Raw genomic sequence first — 20,345 nt, forward strand, 5'->3', positions numbered from 1 at the left:
TATTTACTCCTATGGGCGGAACCGGAAGTAGCCTTACAGACGCTTCACACTAGCTGCTAAGTGAAACAGTCAGCCCTTATTGGCTTCATTAAAGCTTAAATGAAGCGTTAGACTTGAAACTCTTTAATCGACATTTGCTTCTCAAGGCTCCATTTTCGGTGTATAATTATATTCTTCTTCAGGTAAGACGGAATTCAGCTCTGCTCGCGTAAGTCGTAAGCTAATGCTAATGCTAATGCACACTGCAGCAGCAACAGCCGGCTGGCAGGTGATTGAGCTACAATTAGCCAAAAAACACAACGTCGGTTGTTGGTAGATTTAGTGCAGTTTTATTTCACGACAACCATCGTTGTCCTTCACGTGTGTTGCTTAAGTGCATTCAGCCGTTGTTCGGGTCTTTTTGAGCTCAGTTTAGCAGTGCTTGTGTGTCTGTGTGCCCTCAGTGGTCATCATGGGTGAGGTGGAGCTGTCCTGTCGTGCCTATGTGAAGATGTACCTGCACGCCTGTTTGTTTCCACGGTGCAGCATCAACGGGCTGCTTCTGTCGTCCAGCTCGGCAGGTGGCGCTGTGTGTGTGACGGACTGTGTGCCGTTGCTGCACTCGCACCTCTCCCTGGCTCCCATCACTCAGCTGGCCCTCACACAGGTAGGCCGTCTGCAGACGCGCTTGGTATCCTCACAGTTTGTTCAATCAAACTCAAAGTGGAAATTTGGAGGTGTAACTGGCTGCTACGTTGTGTGAGCCCAGTGTTTGCTTCGTCACAGAGCTAAACATCTGTTGTGAGGTTGTTTTCCAACACATACAGATTTTTGGGAGGTATTTCCTGAATCCTAAAAGACTGTTTAAATTAGATGTTTAATCCATTTTCCAAGTTGTGACAAACAACAATAAAGATAAAGTGAGGATGCTTTCAAAAATAATGTCATGGATACTTTATATTTATCAGCTAACTTCATACAAAGTGCAGTAAACAGGAAAAAAAAGTTTTGGTTCTTCTCTCTGCTCTTACTTGAAGGGATTCCAATATGTATGTGATTTAAATGCTGTTTTTAAAGTGACAGTCTGTCCTGTGTGTTTCAGGTGGATGTGTGGTGTTCACAGACTCAGCAGAGGATAGTGGGATACTATCAAGCCAACGCCTGCGTATCAGATAGTAGGTGAGTGTTCCAGCCCCTGATTTCTCTCCAAAGCACTTCTCAGTTCAATTTCATGAATTTTAAAGGTTGACACATCATACAGTCTTGATTTCAGTAAAATGTCAATACCATTTCTTTTTTTAAAATGTCGCCACCATTTATTCAACCCAACAGCCCGACACCATGTGCACTGAAGATAGCTGATAAGATTGCTGAGCAGTTTGACAATGCAGTTTTGTTAATGGTAAGTATTAACTAACATAAAAGAGATTTGATTTTAACACCATGACCCTCCCTGCTGCTTTGGTTCATATGAGAAATGAGAGATATTAAACCTGGAACAAGAAGCGGATTAATAGGAAATCTGTTGATGCCAAAATAATAATTTTAGGAACTGAGATTTATCAAACATTGCTGTTGACAAAATGCTCTTGTTTGTCATTAGAGAATGAATACTTTGGGTATTTGGCTACTGTTATGCAGGTTTAAGGCGTCACTTTAGGATCATACAACATTTTGTGGGTTTAAATGTTTTAAAAAAATAAATAAATAAAATTTTAATTCTATTTTATTCAAATTTTATTCACAGCTTGATGGTAGTAAGATGTCGCCAGACTATCGGGTCCCTCCCATCGTGATGTACGAGCGCAAAGATTCAAGATGGATGCTCAAAGACAAACACACGTAAGACACAGCTGGTGGTGGTGGTGGTGGTGTGGGGGGGACTAACTAACTGCAGTTACTTCCCTGTAGCTTTGATTTTAAACATTTGAAATATTTTTGCTTCTTCTGTTCTTACCAAAACTGCCCTTGAAATCTTTTGTGGTGCATGTATATTATAACTTTAAATTCATATGTGCTACGCTGGGCTTAATGTCGTCATGCTGGCGTCTTGTTGCTCTGACTCTTTACATAATAGAAACTTCATCCTCACACCACAGGTACTCCATATGAAGTAGATAATCTGATAAAATTTTGATGTGCGTTGTTCCATAAATTTGCGTATTAATGAGGCAAAACTTCCGTTAGCATGCTTGATGATAAAGTACTAGATGTTCTTTTGTCATGATAGAGATCATGGAGAGACATCAGTCCATAAGTCCAAGTGATTTAAATTCCCCTGATCACAGACACTACTGCGACATTAACACTGATTCATCCCTGTGGTCCGTCTTGTCCAGGATAATGCTGAGACAGTGGGAGGAGACCCGGGCGATAGCCAGTCAGATGCTGGAGTCGGGCGATCACACGCTATTGGTGGATTTTGACAGCCACTTGGACGACATTACAAAGGACTGGACCAATCAGAAACTTAACACCAAGATAGCAGAGCTCGCCTCGCCGGCCAATGGGAACATCTAAGACGGAGACGTAGTGAGACCAGTTTGTACTAGAGCCCAGATTTATTTATGTTCTGACCCAACGTCATCGTCATGTACAAATGTGATTTCTTTTTTCTTTTTTTTATAACCCGACACAGCCACATGTTCCACACAGAGTTTAGGAAGACGTTTATTTTTAATGCATTTTCTTGACTGAACAGGGACATAAGGACATAACATAGAACATGCATAAATAACAGAATATTTACTGCTGATTTTAAAGGAAAAATCCACCTTAAAAAAAACAAACACCTGTAACACTGTTACTAATCACCTGTGGTATTTACAACTGGTCCTGTGTTGTCATTTGATGCTTAACTATTGTTATTCCTACATGTATTACAAGTAACGGCGGGTGGACAAAGTAACAGAAACACCTTTTTAAAATACAGAAGCCCTGCAGTGAATACTGGTGTGTCGAAGCTCAGATGTTTGTTGAGTAGCATTAGTTTTAGCCAGATGTTCCTTATAAACTGCCAACTGAGTGTTTATCATCATTTGGTGCCTCATCTTCTGAACTGAACTTAAAGGCAACAGTAAATCCTGTTTAGTCACTATTTTACACTTAAATTTGTAACTGATGCAGCAGCAGGTGTCAGCTGGTTTCTCTGTACGTCGCCTTCATACCTCAAATTTTTTTTTTTTTTTTTTATAGAGGCCACACACGCACATGCTTATTTGACTTAACATGACTCACTTGTGAAGCTGCCTTTTGTATTTTCAGTTCACGAGTTCTTGCCTAAACTAATCTTGTGACTTTCCAAGAGGAAATGTTTTTATAAATCCGCCAGCTCTTGCCAAAAACAGCTAGCTGTGTTAAGAGGAACACAGACATTTAACAGGATATTTGCTTCACATTTTTGCCAAACTGCCACATTATAAAAAGGAGTATAAAAGCTTCATCACAGACAAACACTCTGAGCTTCAGCACAGTATTTACTGCAGAGCTGCTGTATTTAATTATAAGATGCTTCTGTTCTTTTGTCCACCTCTTGTAATCTACAACTAACAACTAGTAACTCTCAAAACACTAATCAAGTTTTTCAGTAGGTTCAGTAAATGCAACATTAGCTTCTCCTGTAATAAAAAAAAAAAAAAAATGCACTGAAACGAGCGATTTCTAACACAGATGGATTTTTCCTTTAACGTGTCCTGACTGAGCCGCAGCGCCTCAGAGGGAGGCCGCGGCGTTCTGTCCGTCTCAACAATGTGAAACTTTATCTATTAAAACACCGACAACCAACCCACATCTGTACGTACATCCATGTCTTGTGTTCACGAACAAAAACCTTCCATGAAAAACGAGTTTGAGTTTCAATTTCAGTAGATGATGATGATGATGATGATGAAAATGAAAACAAAAACAAAATACAACTATGGTGAGGATACATGATATTTCTGACTACTGCTCTACTGAACTTTTTTTTTAATTGCAGCTACAACTTCACTTAAACTATTTCCCTTTTTATTTTACAGTAAAATGAATATTTTATATCTAAAGGTTTCTATAGTGCTGTAGTATAAACAGTTAAGAGCTGATTCAAGCCGTGGTTCACTGCCTCTTTAGCTTGTGACGCTATTTTGTTTTTCTGTCCTTTGAATACATAAAAGCACCTTCAGTTATCCAGTAATTTACAATGAAAACATGTTTTTTTTTTGTTGTTGTTTTTCTATCCTGTTGATTTAACGTTGAGGGGATCCTGAACCTCTGGCTTAGAGGAAATTTAAAAACGTGACGTTAACTCAGTTCTTCTCAAAGAGTACAGACGAGTGTTGGTTTACGTGTAGTGCTTCCAGTACACCAACGAATCTCTTCAGGGACGTCAGGGGCCAAAGTCCGGCCGTGAAAATCCACTTCCAGGGGACAGTGCGTTCACAATGTGATCTCTGGTCATAAAGTGTTAAAGCTCTGGAATACCTAACCTAAAAGTTACGTGTCTTAAGTGCTATGCTTTTATTTTGGGCTCCGTTCAGGGATGAGTGGTGTGTAATAAGATGCACACAGACTCTTATTTTGACATCGGCGATCATTCAGTGGTGAATGTTAAACATGTCGACACATCGCTCAGCCCTCTTGGTCTCATTTTGTGAGACTGGGTTTAAACAGTGGGGGGAGGGGTGTCATATTTTTTGGAATGAAACCCCCCCACCCCCCCATGTTGGGTAAAGTGCTCAGAAGGTCCCGCAGGTGATGGTGTCGGATGTTGGCGAAGGAACGGTGACCAGGTTCAGAGTTATTTCTCCCAGAGGAGACTGACTGGCCAGAGACTGGAGGATGGTGATGGACTCGAAGATGGACTGAGCGTTCTGGATCTGCTGCTCCGCCCACGGGAAAGTGATCTGCAGAGGATGGAGGTATCATTACTATGTCCTTCATTTTAGTCTGATGTCCCACTGATGCACAGCTTAATATCAGGTCAACTTTAGGACATGTTGAAGAGAGTTTACAGGAAATCAGCTGGATTTACAAGTTCTGTATTAACAGTTTAAATGCATTAATCAAAAGCCACAGATATTCCTGCTGATGCTGTTAGGGATTACAGCTGTAGCGGTTTATAGGCTTAAATGGATGAGTAATACCTCAACCATGTCGTTTGTTCATGTCAGCGACTGATAAACAAACGCACACGTCTGACCTGTGATATCACTCTGCCAGCTGCCACAACCCACAAGAGCGGTTTCATGTGAAATTAGCAGTTAGTCGTTTATCTCATTACCAAATAAATTTCACCCCAAAGTTTAAGATTAAATTTACCATCATATGAGTGACAAATAATTAATCAATTATCAAAATTAAATAAACAAGAAGTGACTGAAAAATGAACACACAGATTAGACATTTAAAAGTAAGATTTGAGATCAAACCTCAGATACTGTAATAAAAATATATTTCATTAAAAGCACTAAATAGTTTTGAGGTCAGATATTAACTGACTGATTTTTAGATCATTTTAAATAATTAAGACCAGGAGGATGGAGGAGAGAAACACAGTTCACTGTTGAGATGCATGTGACGGATTCAGTTGAGGATGTAAAGTTTCTTCACCTTGACAATAATGAGTTTTCCGGACGGGTCCTCGGTGTTATTCAGCTCTTCTCCGAAACACAGAGTGACGCCGCACTGAGGAGGCTCGCCGCCGTTTGACCGGAAGTGATCCAGCTCTGGAAAAAAGGTCGGTTAAATAAATAAATAAATAAATACACACGACGATTCGCTGTTGAAACTTCGCTGAGATCTGACTGGATGTAGTTTACGGGCTAAACAACTAATCCACTGCTTTAAGGTTGAACGAGATATTCAGGGTTGAAACTGGGATTAAAGTGAAGATTATTTATCATTATTAATTATTCATTTCTCCTGTTTCTTCCATATAGAGACAGAAAACACCCAGTGAGTCCGAGGAGGCGTCTTCACATGACTAACAGGTAAAATCTCAAAATATTCAGTTCACAATAATGACGACGAGAAAATCTTTCAATCAATCGTTCAGGAATAATCTGTAAAACTAAAAAGAGACTCATCCAATCAGATGAAGCGTGTGAGGAGTTCACAGTCTTCACTCACGTTGCTTGAACACGTCTTTACTGAAGAGCAGCACCGGCTCGTTGTTTCTCTCCATCTTGTGCAGCCCCGGCGTGGTCGTGTGCGGCCCCGTCCAGAAGACCCGCCCCTGGCAGAACCGCTTCCCGTACACCCCCTGCCTCCCCGAGGTCAGCAACACGCCTTTCTCCATGAAGGGCAGCAGGGTGAACAGCGCCTGCAGCTCCTGGCCGGCCGGCAGCGTGGAGGGCGGCTCCGGCAGAGGGATGCGAGGGAACCTGACTTTGAGGGCGGCCGGCGTCGGGGGGACGAGGGAGGACGGCAGGTACGTTATCCGCACGTCGGTGCCCTGGATTTGACGTTTGAGAACCTCCTGTCCTAAATAGTGAATCTCCACGTTGAAGGAGTCCTGGTCTGGAGACAGAAACACACACACAGGAAGCATGAGACAATGCTTTACCCTTTCAAAATAAAAGATATCCACTCAAAGTCACACACTTCTGCAAAATCACAAAGGAAAACAGATTAAATTTTATAATAGAGAGCCTGAACAGTGTCCAGCATTTCAAGGGAGTTAATACAGATTTTTTTTTTTTTTTTTTAAGTATATTTTTCGGGCTTTTTGTGCCTTTATTGACAGTGCAGTAGAGAGAGACAGGAAACGGGGAGGCAGAGAGAGGGGGAATGACATGCAGCTAAGGGCTTGTCCGATGCGGGACTTGAACCGGGGCCGACTGCAGCGAGGACTGTGGCCTCTGCACACGGGGCAGATGCTCATTCAACTGAGCTACTGAGCCCCCAGATTTTTGTTTTTAAAAACATACAGCTGTACTTAACAACTTGTTCAGTTTATTACCTCCTTGAGAATCAGCGACGGTCTCCTCGATCCGGACGTCCAGCTGGATCTCGTCGACCACTGTGGAGACAGACGGACATCCTAAATACAAAGTGATGAGCGGACGATGAGATCATGTCACAGATTGAATTAGAGCTCAGCTGCCGGAGTGGGCGCTCTGTTCCGCCGGCAGATGTGTAAACAGATTAGTTTTTCGGGTTTTGCAGGAAGTTGCGGTAACCTGGTTACGTACGTGCAGCAGGTGAGTGATTAGATTCCTCACCTGTGTCCTCGACTTTATTTAGGAAGAGCAGCGGTGAGATAACTGGCTCTGTGGTGAGAGCTCGGCTCCTTCACGGCACAGATGTGGTTTTTACAAAATAATAGAAACCTAATTAAATATAAAAACTACTCTGTGCATCATTACGTGTGATGATGCAGCGCAGGTGTACATGTAATAAACCGATGAGGAATCAGGTTTCCCCTCAGATCCAAACGTCGGCACCGTGCCTGTATTTAATCAGACCCACCAGTGACTGAGTTACTGCGTCTGCCACATGTGAAAGCTGCAGATTAACACGGTTAAACTCACCGTCTCTCTGAACGGTGGAGGTGTACTGCACGGGCTCCTCCGCCTGGATGATGATGTCGCTCTGCAGCAGAGCGTCTTCAACACACTGCGGGTCAGAGAGGTTGAGACACCAGGCTGCCTGATTAATGACTCTGCTGTAACATCATTATCATTATCTAAAGCTAACATGCTAACAGGAGAAATCCTCTGTGTGGAGAAATCAGACTCAACTTTGACCAACTTGAACTTCAACTTGTACTTGTTCCATTGTTTTGAAATCTGCCCCCCCCCCCCCCCCCCCCCCGCTGCAGTGGGGGGCCAACTCACCAGCTGAGACACCGCCAACTCCTCCTCCGTCTTTATCTGCTTGACGTTACTGACGTCGTCGCTGTCCAACTCGCTGCTCCTCCTTTTCGACCTCCTCGTAGTTTTTTCTCTGCATTTCTTCTCAGGAGCGACTAAACCTGTGAAAACACAAGAGTTTAACAAAAAGAATCCGATCAATCGAACGGCAAATAACCAATACTGAACGAGACACATCTGCTTCTGTCCCTCCCAGCGAATTTCCCAGTCGCTGTTACAGTTACTGTTGACATTGGCTGACCTCAGCGTTAACTCACTGCTCCGCTGACGGAGCAGAACAGCTGAGGGTGCAGCAGTCGCTCCGTCTGTTACAGAGCTGATTCATTTTAGGAACCATGCATCTTAAAGGACGGCAGAGCAGGCCACGGTTGTTATGATGATGTGACTCCATCCAGCAACACTGTCAGAATATCTCGACTTACACTGAAAACATCTGTGTGGGACATTATTTTTACTTGTTTAAAACAAGCCAGGATAATTAATAAAGTAATAAAGTGCAGTAAAATGATACCAGTCAGCTCGTGTCAGAGTTGTACTTTGACCTTTTCTCACTGGGTCACCGCGAGGCACAGCTGGGTTATTTGTGTAAGAACTTTAATACACGAGAGATGCAAAGAGACTTGTGTAAATTGTGCGTGTGCATTCAAACTGAATTTAAAAGTTGAAAGAGTTGAAAGAAAATGAAGCTGATTTCAGGGAGAATTAAATAAAAGAAAAGTAACAGATTTAGCGCAGTAATCAAAATCCTTGTACATAAAGAAATGTGGATAAATCCTGTTCTGATGAGTCTTAGGTGTTCAGGAGGGGGAAATCAAGAGGGCAGCAAAGCTTTATAACAGTTTATAACAGTCGACTGATTCAGGTCACACGGTTCAGAGTCAAAGCCACAAAACAATAAATGTAGTCAGGAACCGCACACACCCAAGAAAAACATAGAAGGTAAACTGAGAGAGAGTTTAAAAAAAAAAACAAGTGTGAACGTGACTCAGTGTGAAAAAGGAAGAAGATGAAGAAAACTCGAGGTGGAGAAGGTTTCTACAGTCTTGTGTGTGAAATGTGAAGAGGTGGAATCACTGCCTGTGAAATCAATCTGGACTATTTCTCTATGCGGAAGGATACTGTTGCAGATTTATGCTTTAAGAAAATAAACAAAAAAAACACATTGAATCTACATTTATATGGATATTTGACACTAAAATTAAAATATTATTTATTGATAAACCTGTGAAGATGTAAATACAACATTATCTATCATTAAATATCAGAAATCTCTGGTGTGAAAATAATCAGCTGATTAATCTGTTAGTGGATCTTCACCTACAGGATCTTAAATGTGAAGGATTTCATGCTTTTTCTTTTTTAATTCTGGTGTTTTTCACTATTTTCTGACATTTTATCGACAAAACAATCATTGATTAATTAAGAAAATAATCAGCAGAGTCGTAAATAATTAAAATAATCGTAAACTGCGGCCCTACATGGATAACAAGTCATTTTCACAAGCCAAAAATGCCAAAAAATTGTTTCTCAAATGTGAAGATTTGCTGCTTTTCTGTGTTTTATCTCTTTGTAAATTGTTTTCAGGTTTTTGAGTGCGGGGTCAGAAAAGAAGAAGATATCTGAACTGAAGATGAAAACTTCCAGGACTGAGCGATAGTTCAAAGTGATCAGTTAATGATTTATAATAATATGATTTTATTTAAAAAAATAAATAAATAAATAAAATCCCACCTGTAATACCGGTTTCCAATTTATATTTCAAGCAGTGACTCGCTGCCATACTGATTGTTAGTCGTAGGAGGTGGAGCTGCAGGATTCTGGCTGTCAGACAAGTCTAATTCTGTCGTTCACTTAAATATCTTTGTGTTTCAGGCGATTGATCAAAAACAAAATGTTCGTGGGAGCAAGAAAGAAATAATCAGTCGAATCGGTCGTGAAAATAATCGTGAGTTGAAGCTTCACTGACGTTATCCAAAGCACTTGACAGCCACTGTGTTGACCACGAGAAATCATTATGAAACGTAAGTGTAAACACTGTGGGTTTGTGGGTCAACACTGTGTTCTGTGTGTTAGCGACACTCCTCCCTCTATGACTGTGCTGAATACAAACATTAGTATTTGTGTGTATCGTTCTGAATGAGGTTCAGGTTTAAAGTCCGTGCACCTGTCACCGCGACAGACTATAATGTCAGAATAACTTCTTTTTTACAGTCTGATCACATGTGCAGCTGCTATCTGACTGTAGGTCACATGTTTCATTGATTCTGTATCGGTTTCCTCAGAGACTCTGTGAAAACGTCTCACATCAGGATCTTTCTGACTTTGTTTTCTGACCTGAGAATCTCGTCTTTACTCGCAGGTCCGTTCTGGATCAGGACCGAGTCGTCTGGGAAACAAGTTCTGAATCGACCCCTCGTTTTTATTTCGATATTAAGAGACGCTAACATGTCATGTGCTTTAGGGTTGGTAACCAATAACTATTTTTTATTACTGATTATTCTCTTGGTGAAATCCCAGAAAGTAAAACATGCCCATCGCGATTCCTCAGATCCAAAGGTCAAAGGTGACGTCTCCTTAAGCTGGAAGACCTTCAGTTCACAGTGATATAAAACAGAGAGAAGCAGCAACTCCTCCCATGTAGGAAGCTGGACACTGAGAGTGTTTCATATTTTTGCTTGATAAATGAAATATGAATGGATAGATCTAAATAGTTTGCGATTAAATATCCAATAGTTGATTGATTGAGTTTCTAGTCTAACTGTTACTCAGTATTTCTCTGAACCACTCCCCCAGGAAATAAGCAGGAAAGCTGAATCTCCCTCCCTGTGTGGGAGAACGTCAGAAGACTTTAAATCATCTCACCCTGCTCGCTGAACGGGACCAGGCGGTAAACCTTGTACGGCTCCGAGATGTCCAGCTGGGCTCGTTCCATCACCTCCTTAAACTCGGGGCTCTTGTTGAGGGCGCAGCGGAGGCGGGTCTTCCAGGACGCCGGGTTGTCCTGACCCCCTTCCGTCAGCTTCCCTTTGAACTCCGCCCACGCCTGCAGGAGACACAGACGATTGGCTGATGGTGAGTTACTCTTTTAAGTCGTGTAGATGTTGCAGAGTTTTGAGAATTACATTGTTTAGTGTTGAGACAACAACAACAACAAAAAAAAAAAGGGGCATCGTGACCTTGAAGATGGCGGCGTCCTCGTCTTTGCGGAAGTCCTGTTTCCCCGCATGTTTCCACGGGATGCGGAACATAGTTTTGGCCTCGTCGTCCCACACCAGCCCGGGGTATTTACCACTGCTGACCTGCAACAGTCCACATGTAACAACACACAACACATGAGTTTAATTTACTCTCTGAGCTGCGTCTCTCAGTCTGTCCAACATGATCCACATAATCCAGCTTTGTTTTTTATTGTAAGCCCCGAGTTTCAGCTCTCAGGCGACACACAGGACACACAAACCCTTTCATTAGTGGAGGTTGTGCAACCTGCAGACACTACTCAGGGCTGAAACACCCGTTGACCTCCTCTTCTGTACAATTTTAGGAAAAAAAACTGATTTAATCTACATTTATATTTAGATTTGACACTAAAATTCAAATATTATTACATGATAAACCAATAAAGATTCATATATTATAATATAATTAAACATCAGGTCTCTGGTGTGAAAATAATCTGCAATGTTTTTTATATTCTTGTGTTTTTCACCATTTTCTGACATTGACAAAACAATTATTGATTAATTAAGAAAATAACCAGCAGATTCATTGATAATTAAAATAATCATAAGCTGCAGCCCGAAATAGAGAACAAGTCATTTTCACAAGCAAAGAAAATGTTTCTCAAATGTTTCTTGTGTTTTAAATCTTTGTATAATAAATATTTTTGTGTTTTTAACTGTTGGTCAGACAAAACAAGACATTTAAAGACGTTGCCTCTGGCTGTGAGAAACACAGGCCGGTTTTTTATTTGACATTTTATCGACTCTCTATCAATAAAACTAAATATGATTCTTAAATATTTAAATTTATGTCCCATAGTATTTATAGTTTTCACTTTGTTATAGTTTTATCATCGTGTGTTTTCACCTATTCGCACCTGTGAACACTTGTTTAACACCTCTATGTGGTAATAGGGTTAAAAATAAATGTGAATCATGACAAGACAAGGTGCTGTGCTAATGATTATTTTCATTATTGATTCATCTGCTGATGATGTTCTTGATCAATCAGGAAACAGTGAAATATGACCAGTAATGTTTTATGTTTTTGACCAACAATCCAAAAACCCCCAAAATATTCAGTTTCACAGTCACATAACATAAATATTCACATATGAAAAGAAAAGTTTGTTTTTAAACAGATTATCAGAAAAGTTTTCCATTGGTCAGCTAATTGATGAGTGGAGAGGCAGCCTGTTGTTCACAGCCAAACTAAGCTGTCTGTTCAGTGTAACTGAAGCTGTAAACATCAATATTAAATTTGTCTGATGTCAGTGGAGCCCTCTATCCTTTCTTTCCCTTCCCTTCTCCCCCCTCCCGTTCCCTTTCCTTTTCCTCCCCGCTCCCCCTCCCTTTATATATTTCTGGCACACACTCATTAACACAGACGCACGCACACACACACGCACACAAACACACATATTAATACACACGCACACGCACACACACATATTAATACACACACACACACCTGCTCGACGATCCAGGAGCGCAGTCTGCGAGTGGAGCGCATTCTCCCGGCTGCCATGACTCAAAAGACTCTGAACAGAAGAAAAGCCCCGGAGACACAGACCGTCACAAACAACAGTAACAACATCATCATCAGCAGCAGCACATGCACATGCACGTCTCAACATGTCCCCACGAAGTGCTACTTTAATAACGTTATTTCATCATAACACATAATCAGTATGTAAACAATAGATAATAACAAGAAAATGTTTGAACAGCGACTTGTTTTAATGCAAATTACCGATTTATGCCATGTGTGTGCAGCTTCAGTTTAACACGAGATGAACTCCCACAGATAAAAACAGCTTCTTAAATTAACTATTTTTTAAATGGAGTCTGGTTATATTATTAACAATAAATGACGTAATATAACATTAAAAGCCCCCCCGTCTCCTCCCACCTGTTTTACAGATAAATATAAGTCATTCAAATATAGATTCTAATAATGAAGGAAGTGGATATAAGTTTCGTTTACCTCGGTTTTGTTTCCTCCGCGGTGTGTGCGGACTGACACTGTCTGCTCTCTGCTTCTGCGGCCCGGGCTCCCCTGCTTTTCAGCAGACGCTCCTTTTCCCCGAAATCACGTGACTTACCATAAACGGCGTGTGAGTCCGCCACCAGGGGGCGACAGCGGGCGCACACCAAAGACTAAATATTTGGACAGTTACACATGTGTTGTTCCTCATTCACAATTCAGATTTTCAGGAATTAAAAGAGACATTATTTTAGACGGTGGTGGAGGAAGAATTCAGGTGTTTACTGAAGTAAAAGCTCGAATAAAACACTGAATAAATGCATTTATATTGTGACTTAAGTAAAAGTATAAGTTTGAGCAAAAGAATGTACTGAAGTATTTAAAATAAAAGTACTCAGTGTAGAAAAATGGCCACTTATAGTCATAATATATCACTAGGTTACTGATGCAATAATGTAAATTCAGAAAATGAAATCACAATCAACTCAAAACCCTGCATGAAAAATTACTTAATCAGGCATTATCAAAAAAGATGCTAATCGATTTCCCAATTGATTAATCAATTTCTTGTACATACTTGTTGAGTAGTTTTAATCTGATAAAAAGATTTTCCATGTACTTAGTATACAAAATCAGAATTTGTAAAGTAACTAAAAAATGGGGCAAAGTGCAATATTACCCTTTGAATCGTAGTGAAGTAGAAGTGTACTCAAAGTACAAGTACCTCCGCGTAAATGTATTTATTACATCCCACCACTGATTTAAGACTGTTAATATAAATGTCCTTAATGCCATAGCTTAAATAGTTAGTAGGTTTATAGTGTTAAATTCTGATCTTGTGATTAATATTTAGTATTTTTCTTTTGCCCAGGTCATTTAAAAAAAGACAACAACCTTGGTGCAGCAGATTGTAATATTTAAGAAACTTTTAATGCCTTTTGTGTCTTAAAATTATATTAATATCAAATCTCTGTTAAATCATTAACATTAATTAAATCTGACTGTAAAAAAAAAAAAAAAAGCTCAATAAAATAAAAACTAGATGTGATTGTAGGGGATTTATTGCTGGAAGTATTTAAAAAACGACCCATACCAGGTGTTATTATATCTTGTCTTGTACTTAAAAGTAGTAACTATAAAGTTGCTGGAAATAGAAATACTCAAGTACAAATACATCTCAAAAGTACACCAAGAAATATATGACAACAAAAACTTTCTCTAATGTATTTAATGTGACAAAAACATCAACAAATCCACATTTCAAAATAATCATTTATTTAATGAGTTTGAATCATCCATCCATCTTATAAACAAAATCTTCACACTTCAACCCTTGAGACAGTGAATAATGTATTTAACTTTTATTTTTTCATATAATCTTTCCTGATATCTCTACATTGTTCTCATGCAGAAATTTCAACATACATTAAGTACAAGTGATAAATCATCAGATTCATATAAGATACACCAAAATAATACAAATACATTCCTTTTTTAAAGGTTTTTTCCCAAGTTTATATTACTCATCACTGAAAACTGAAGACAGAGAACATGAGATAAAGACACAATCCTCTTCAAAATCCTATTTCTCTTCATGATTTATGATCGACAGGGAAAAGAGAAGAATCATTTTCAGCTGAAGGCAGCAGAGACAAACAAACAGATAGGAGGACACAAATCAGACACAGCTGCTTCACAACTCCAACACGCCAATTCATTATTCACTTGTGGTTTGGCATCAACGGATATGTACTTGAGTCACACGTGTTGTCACTGATTGAGAATTCAGCTGGTTTTAGTTTTTTTTTGAGGCCGGTGATGAGCTGTTCAGGCATCTTTATTTGTTGCGGGGAACCTTCTCTCCAAGAGGAACCTCCATCAGTTTCTGTCAGGAGAGAAAAAGGCAGTTAAAAGTGACTCAGGTATAATGTTTAATTCTTTTTTTTTAAACTCTTAATAACTGATTCTGTTTATGAGGAGCGTAGTACTGAAAACCAGCTTTTCCAGATTCTGTTTGAACATGCAGTTGATGTGACCTGGATAGACTTGCGATGCAGTAAAGCTTTATAGACTGATAATGTACTGTGTTCAGTCTCTCAGCTCGTTCTCTTTGCAGACAGTTGCATACAACATATAACATTTCTGCTTTCTTTTGAAGGCACAGAGAAAAGCGACAGGAGAGAAGTTACAAAGCTCCTGGACTTTGTGGTTCGACACCGGACCCGCTGACAGCGAGCGGGAAGTTCAGGGGCCGGGATCCTTGTTGCCAATTTGGTAAATCAAACCAATCACCTTACTGTTGTGGGTCACCCCCTTGGTCTAGTCCACACTCACTCCTGTTGAAAAGTCTGCAGCTAAAGTGGTTCATAATAATTCAAATTAAACTAATGGAAAGACAAAGAGAGCTGTATACTCATTCTGTCTGACTGATGTGGATATAGCCGGGACTCTCATAGCTTATACACGTAGTTTCTATATTATATATGTATTTGTATTACCATTTTTGACTATAAAATGTTTAAAAAAAAAAAAAAAAACACCTTGAGCAGTCGAGCATGGTAAGCGTTGTCATCCTCGTTCTCTCTACTCTGTGCGTCCACCTCGTATCTCTCACAGGCCCGAGTCAGCTCGTGGGCGTCGTAGAGCAGAGCCGGGTCCAGAGAGTGATCGTTTATCAGACTGACCAGGTATTCTCTGTAGTGCTTCCTGCAGAAACAGACACACACACCTTTGTAAAAGGCTTCATCTGAAAGAGTATCCTCATAAAAGTGAGGGAAGAGATTTATAGAATATGCTCTGAAAAGGGAGATGTTTTGATTTTTTTTATCAGAATCATTAAAGCTGCAATGAGCTGGTCTCTAACTGTCGGTCAGCTGTTTGCTGCTGAGGTAGTGGACAGTAGGTTTTGCTCTGAAAACGATGCTCATAGATTATAGCTGCATTAATGGAGTTAAAGAGAGAGAGAGAGAGTTTTCTTTTAGAATAATATTAATTTCTTCATTTTGTTTTTCAACTGCAGAGTCACCCATCCAAACATTTTGTGGTGGCAGCGACATTTTCCATCTCCTCCTGGGGAATTCCCAGGTCCTCCTACCAGCTTGACGTGTCTGAAAGAGCTCCAAGGCTAGACGCCCAGGAGGCATCCTGACCATGTCTGAATCACCTCAACTGTCTCCTGTCAATGGAGAAGAGCAGCGGCTCTACTCCAAACGCTATCTCTAAGACTGAGACCAAACATCCTACAGAGGAAACTCATTTCAGCACATTCTTCACTATGCACATCAGATGACTATGAGCTTAAATAAAGGTTTGAAGAAGATTCACAGCTTTACCTCTGATGTTTTATGCCATGCTTTACTCTGAGGTTTTTTTTTTGACATTTTTATGCCATGCTATACTATGACGTTTTTCTTTACATTTTTATGCCATACTATACTATGACTTTTTTTTTGTTTTTTTTTTACATTTTTATGCCATGCTATACTATGACGTTTTTTGGAAATTTTTTTGCCATGCTATGCTATAACATTTTTTTTGACATTTTTATGCCATGCTATACTATGACGTTTTTGTTTTTTTTTTACATTTTTATGCCATGCTATACTATGACGTTTTTTATGCCATACTATACTATGACGTTTTTTTTTTTTGACATTTTTAATGCAATGCTATACTATGATGTTTTTTTGACATTTTTATGCCATACTATACTGACATTTTTTGTGCCATGCTATACTATGACGTTTTCTTTTTTTTTTTTTTTTACATTTATGCCCATACTATACTATTGACGTTTTTTGGACATTATTGCCATTGCTATACTATGACGTTTTTTTTTACATTTTTATGCCATGCTATACCCATGACTTTTTTTTTTTTGACATTTTTATGCCATGCTTGTACTATGTTTTTTTGACATTTTTAATTTGCCATTACTATACTATGACGTTTTTTTATTTTACATTTATGCCATGCTATACTAATTGACGTTTTTTTTTACATTTTTATGCCATGCATACTATGACGTTTTTTTTGACATTTTTTACCATGCTATACCATTGACGTTTTTTTTTTTTTTTTTACATTTTTCAATGCCATGCTATTACTATGACGTTTTTTTTTTTTTTTTTTTAATTTTATGCCATTGCCTATTACTATGACGTTTTTTTTGAACATGCTATGGAATTACATGAAAGTCTCTTAAAACTGTCTGTATTTAATGTGTTTTTTTTTTATTGTTGTTTAACGTCTTATCACTGCATACTCTAGTTAAATGCTGTTATATATATGATTGTAAGTGGTTTGTTAATTAAATCAAAAGAATAAAACTGGTTTGTGTGTGTTTGTGTGTGTTATTTAAAATATGAAATGTTTTTCACATACATTATTTAATGCCATACTATACATATTGACCTTTTTTGACATTTTTTATGACATGCTATACTATATCGTTTTTTTTTACATTTTTATGCCCCGCCTACTATACTATGAACAGTTTTATGCTTGACTATACTATGTCGTTTTTTGAAATTTTTTATGCCTAACTATACCTATAGCGTTTTTTTTTGACATTTTTTATGCCTTACTATACTATGACATTTTTATGCTTGAATATACTATGTCGTTTTTTGAAATTTTTATGCCTAAACTATACATTGCGTTTTTTTGAACATACTATTACTATGACTTTTTTTGGACATTTTTAAGCCATACTATACTATTGGTTTTTTTGACACTTTTATGCCTGACTATTACTTGTTGTTCCATGAAAATGTTTATGCCTTACGTTATACTTTGTTGTTGGCATTTTATGACACCACTTAAGCTAATGAGCTTTCTTTATTGGCATTCTTATGCCATTGCGTATACTAGATGGTTACATTTTATGCCATGCTATACTATTACGTGTTTTTTTTGTGTTTTTTTTTTTTTTTTTTTAACATTTTTATGCCATGCCTATTCTAGTGACGTTTTTTTTGACAATTGTTTGATGCCATTGCTATAACTATGGACGTTTTTTTTTTTGTTTACATTTTTATTTGCCAATGCTATACTATACGTTTTTTTTTACATTTTTATGCCATTGCTATACCATGACTTTTTTTTTTGACATTTTTATAGCCATTGCTAATACTATGACGTTTTTTTTTAACATTTTATGCCATGCCTATACGTTATGAACGTTTTTTTACAAAATTTTTCTCACTAGCCTATACATATCGACGCCTTTAATTTTTGACATGTTCTGAATGCCATGCGTGGATACTATGATCGTTGTTATTTTGAGCATTTGTGTATGCGCATCTATACTATACATTTTTTCATACATTTAAGCATTATTACTATGCTATCGTTTTTTTTTACATTTTTATGCCTGACTATACTATGACGTTTTTTTTTGACGATTTTAGTGCCAGTGCAATACTATGACGTTTTTTTTTTTACATTTTTTATGCCATGCTGTATACCTATTGAACTGATTTTTGTTTTTTTTATCATTTGTACTGCCATGCTATACCATTGACGTTTTTTTTTACCATTTTTATGCATGCTATACTATGACTTTTTTTTTACCATTTTCATGCCTATGCTATACTTTGACGTGTTTTTATTACATTTTTATGCCATGCTATACTATGACGTTTTTTTGACATTTTTATGCCATGCCATACTATGACATTTTTTTTGACATTTTTATTGCCCATGCCATACTTATGACGTTTTTTTGACATGTTTTAATGCCATGCTATACTATGACGTTTTTTGACATTATTTATAACCATGCCATACTATGACGTTTTTTGACATTTTTATGCCATGCATTAATACTATGACGTTTTGGTTTTACATTTTTAAGCCATGCTATACTATGACGTTTTTTTTTACATTGTTATCCATACTATACTATGACGTTTTTTTGACATTTTATGCCATGCTATACTATGACGTTTTTTTTTTTTACAATTTTTCTAGCATTGCTATACTATGACGTTTTTTTTTACATTTTTATGCCATCTTATACCATGGACCGTTTTTTTTGGAACATTTTTATGCCAATGCTATACTATGACGTTGTTCTTTTTTACATTTTTCAGCCATGCTATACTATGACATTTTTTTGTTTTTTTACATTTTTATGCCATGCTATACTATGACGTTTTTTTTGGTTAGCGTTTTTTGCCATGCTAATACTATGACGTTTTTTTAACATTTTACTGCCCATGCCTATACTATGACTTTTGAATTTTTATGCCATGCCATACCTATGACGTTTTTTTGTTTTTCATTTTTACTTATGCCATGCTATACTATGAGTTTTGGGGTTTTTACTTTTTTTTTCCATGCATATACTATGACCGTTTTTTTTTTTTACATTTTTAGCCATGCTCATTACTATGACCGTTTTTTTTGCGGTTTTTTTTAGCGTTTTTTGCCATGCTATACTATGAGCTTTTTTTTTTACATGTTTATGCCATGCTATCCATGACTTATTTTGTTTTTTTTTTTTTTGTAGACATTTTTATGCATGCTATACTATGAACTTCTTTTTTCAGGGTTTTTATGGCCATCTTGCTAATCATACTATGACGTTTTTTTTACATTTGTATTCGTCATGCCTATTACTATGACGTTTGATGGACGTGTTGTCATTTTTTATGCGAGCTTTCCTTATCGCTCTTGCATGCTTTATGCACTAAGAGAATGAACGTTTTTTGGGACAGCTGGCTTTTTATGCCACGCGTCCAAGACTTACTATGACGTTTTTTTGACATTTTTATGCCATGCTATACTATGACATTTTTATGCCATGCATATACTATGAACGTTTTTTTTTTACATTTTATGCCATATGCTATACTATGACGTTTTTTTGGGTTTTTTTGACATTTTATGCTCATGCTATACTATGACGTTTTTTGGGTTTTTTGACGTTTTTTGCCATGTCAATACTATGACGTTTTTTTTTTACATTTTTACCGCCTGATGCTATACTATGACGTTTTTTTTTTTACATTTTATGCCATGCTATACTATGACGTTTTTTTTTGTCATTCGTTTTTTTTACGAATTTTTTATGCCATGCCTTACTATGACGTTTTAATATGACTTACATTTTTATGCCATGCTATACCATACGTTTTTTTGACATTTTTATTGCCATGCTATACTATGACGATTTTTTTTGACATTTTTATGCATGCATACTCTACGTTTTTCTTTTTTTTTTTTTACATTTTTATTCCATGCTATACTATTGACGTTTTTTTTTTACATTTATGCCATTGCTATACTATGACGTTTTTTTTTTTT

General features: G+C 37.9%; 3 protein-coding genes across 3 annotated transcripts in view; 1 reads left to right on the plus strand and 2 right to left on the minus strand.

Annotated features, from left to right (window-relative positions):
• Positions 1-23: 23 nt before the first annotated feature.
• On the plus strand, positions 24-3,619 carry emc9 (ER membrane protein complex subunit 9). Its single transcript, XM_022767727.1, has 6 exons — positions 24-182; positions 444-646; positions 1,082-1,158; positions 1,312-1,381; positions 1,727-1,821; positions 2,319-3,619. The coding sequence occupies exons 2-6, from the start codon at positions 452-454 to the stop codon at positions 2,497-2,499; spliced, it is 618 nt and encodes a 205-aa protein (XP_022623448.1). The 5' UTR covers positions 24-182; positions 444-451; the 3' UTR covers positions 2,500-3,619.
• On the minus strand, positions 3,153-13,116 carry irf9 (interferon regulatory factor 9). Its single transcript, XM_022767725.1, has 10 exons — positions 13,035-13,116; positions 12,519-12,588; positions 11,006-11,128; positions 10,692-10,872; positions 7,794-7,930; positions 7,488-7,572; positions 6,917-6,976; positions 6,085-6,474; positions 5,566-5,681; positions 3,153-4,859 (listed from the first exon to the last, which is right to left on the minus strand). Exons 2-10 carry the CDS (start codon positions 12,573-12,575, stop codon positions 4,692-4,694), a joined length of 1,317 nt encoding a protein of 438 aa, XP_022623446.1. The 5' UTR covers positions 12,576-12,588; positions 13,035-13,116; the 3' UTR covers positions 3,153-4,691.
• Positions 13,117-14,380: 1,264 nt separating this feature from the next.
• rnf31 (ring finger protein 31) overlaps positions 14,381-20,345 on the minus strand; it is a 29,237-nt gene continuing 23,272 nt past the window's right edge. Inside the window, exons 23-24 of the mRNA XM_022767766.1 lie at positions 15,575-15,740; positions 14,381-14,919 (exon numbers count right to left, since the gene is read on the minus strand). Of these exons, the coding sequence (XP_022623487.1) occupies positions 14,872-14,919; positions 15,575-15,740 (214 nt within the window). The 3' untranslated portion in view covers positions 14,381-14,871. The remainder of the gene's footprint in view (positions 14,920-15,574; positions 15,741-20,345) is intronic.

The sequence above is a fragment of the Seriola dumerili genome, unplaced genomic scaffold (genome assembly GCF_002260705.1).
Source record: "Seriola dumerili isolate Sdu_G_001 unplaced genomic scaffold, Sdu_1.0 BDQW01001298.1, whole genome shotgun sequence".
In the NCBI taxonomy this organism is placed as follows: domain Eukaryota; kingdom Metazoa; phylum Chordata; class Actinopteri; order Carangiformes; family Carangidae; genus Seriola; species Seriola dumerili.

Excerpts from the sequence above, each read along its gene's own strand:
- emc9 (XM_022767727.1), top strand. The coding sequence starts at position 452 with ATGGGTGAGGTGGAGCTGTCCTGTCGTGCCTATGTGAAGATGTACCTG. Across the intron at positions 1,159-1,311 it reads GCCTGCGTATCAGATAGTAG|CCCGACACCATGTGCACTGA; the intron begins GTGAGTGTTCCA and ends TCAACCCAACAG. Across the intron at positions 1,382-1,726 it reads ACAATGCAGTTTTGTTAATG|CTTGATGGTAGTAAGATGTC; the intron begins GTAAGTATTAAC and ends TTTTATTCACAG.
- irf9 (XM_022767725.1), bottom strand. The coding sequence starts at position 12,575 with ATGGCAGCCGGGAGAATGCGCTCCACTCGCAGACTGCGCTCCTGGATC. Across the intron at positions 6,475-6,916 it reads CGTCGCTGATTCTCAAGGAG|ACCAGGACTCCTTCAACGTG; the intron begins GTAATAAACTGA and ends TTCTGTCTCCAG. Across the intron at positions 5,682-6,084 it reads TAAAGACGTGTTCAAGCAAC|AGCTGGATCACTTCCGGTCA; the intron begins GTGAGTGAAGAC and ends CCTTTTTTCCAG.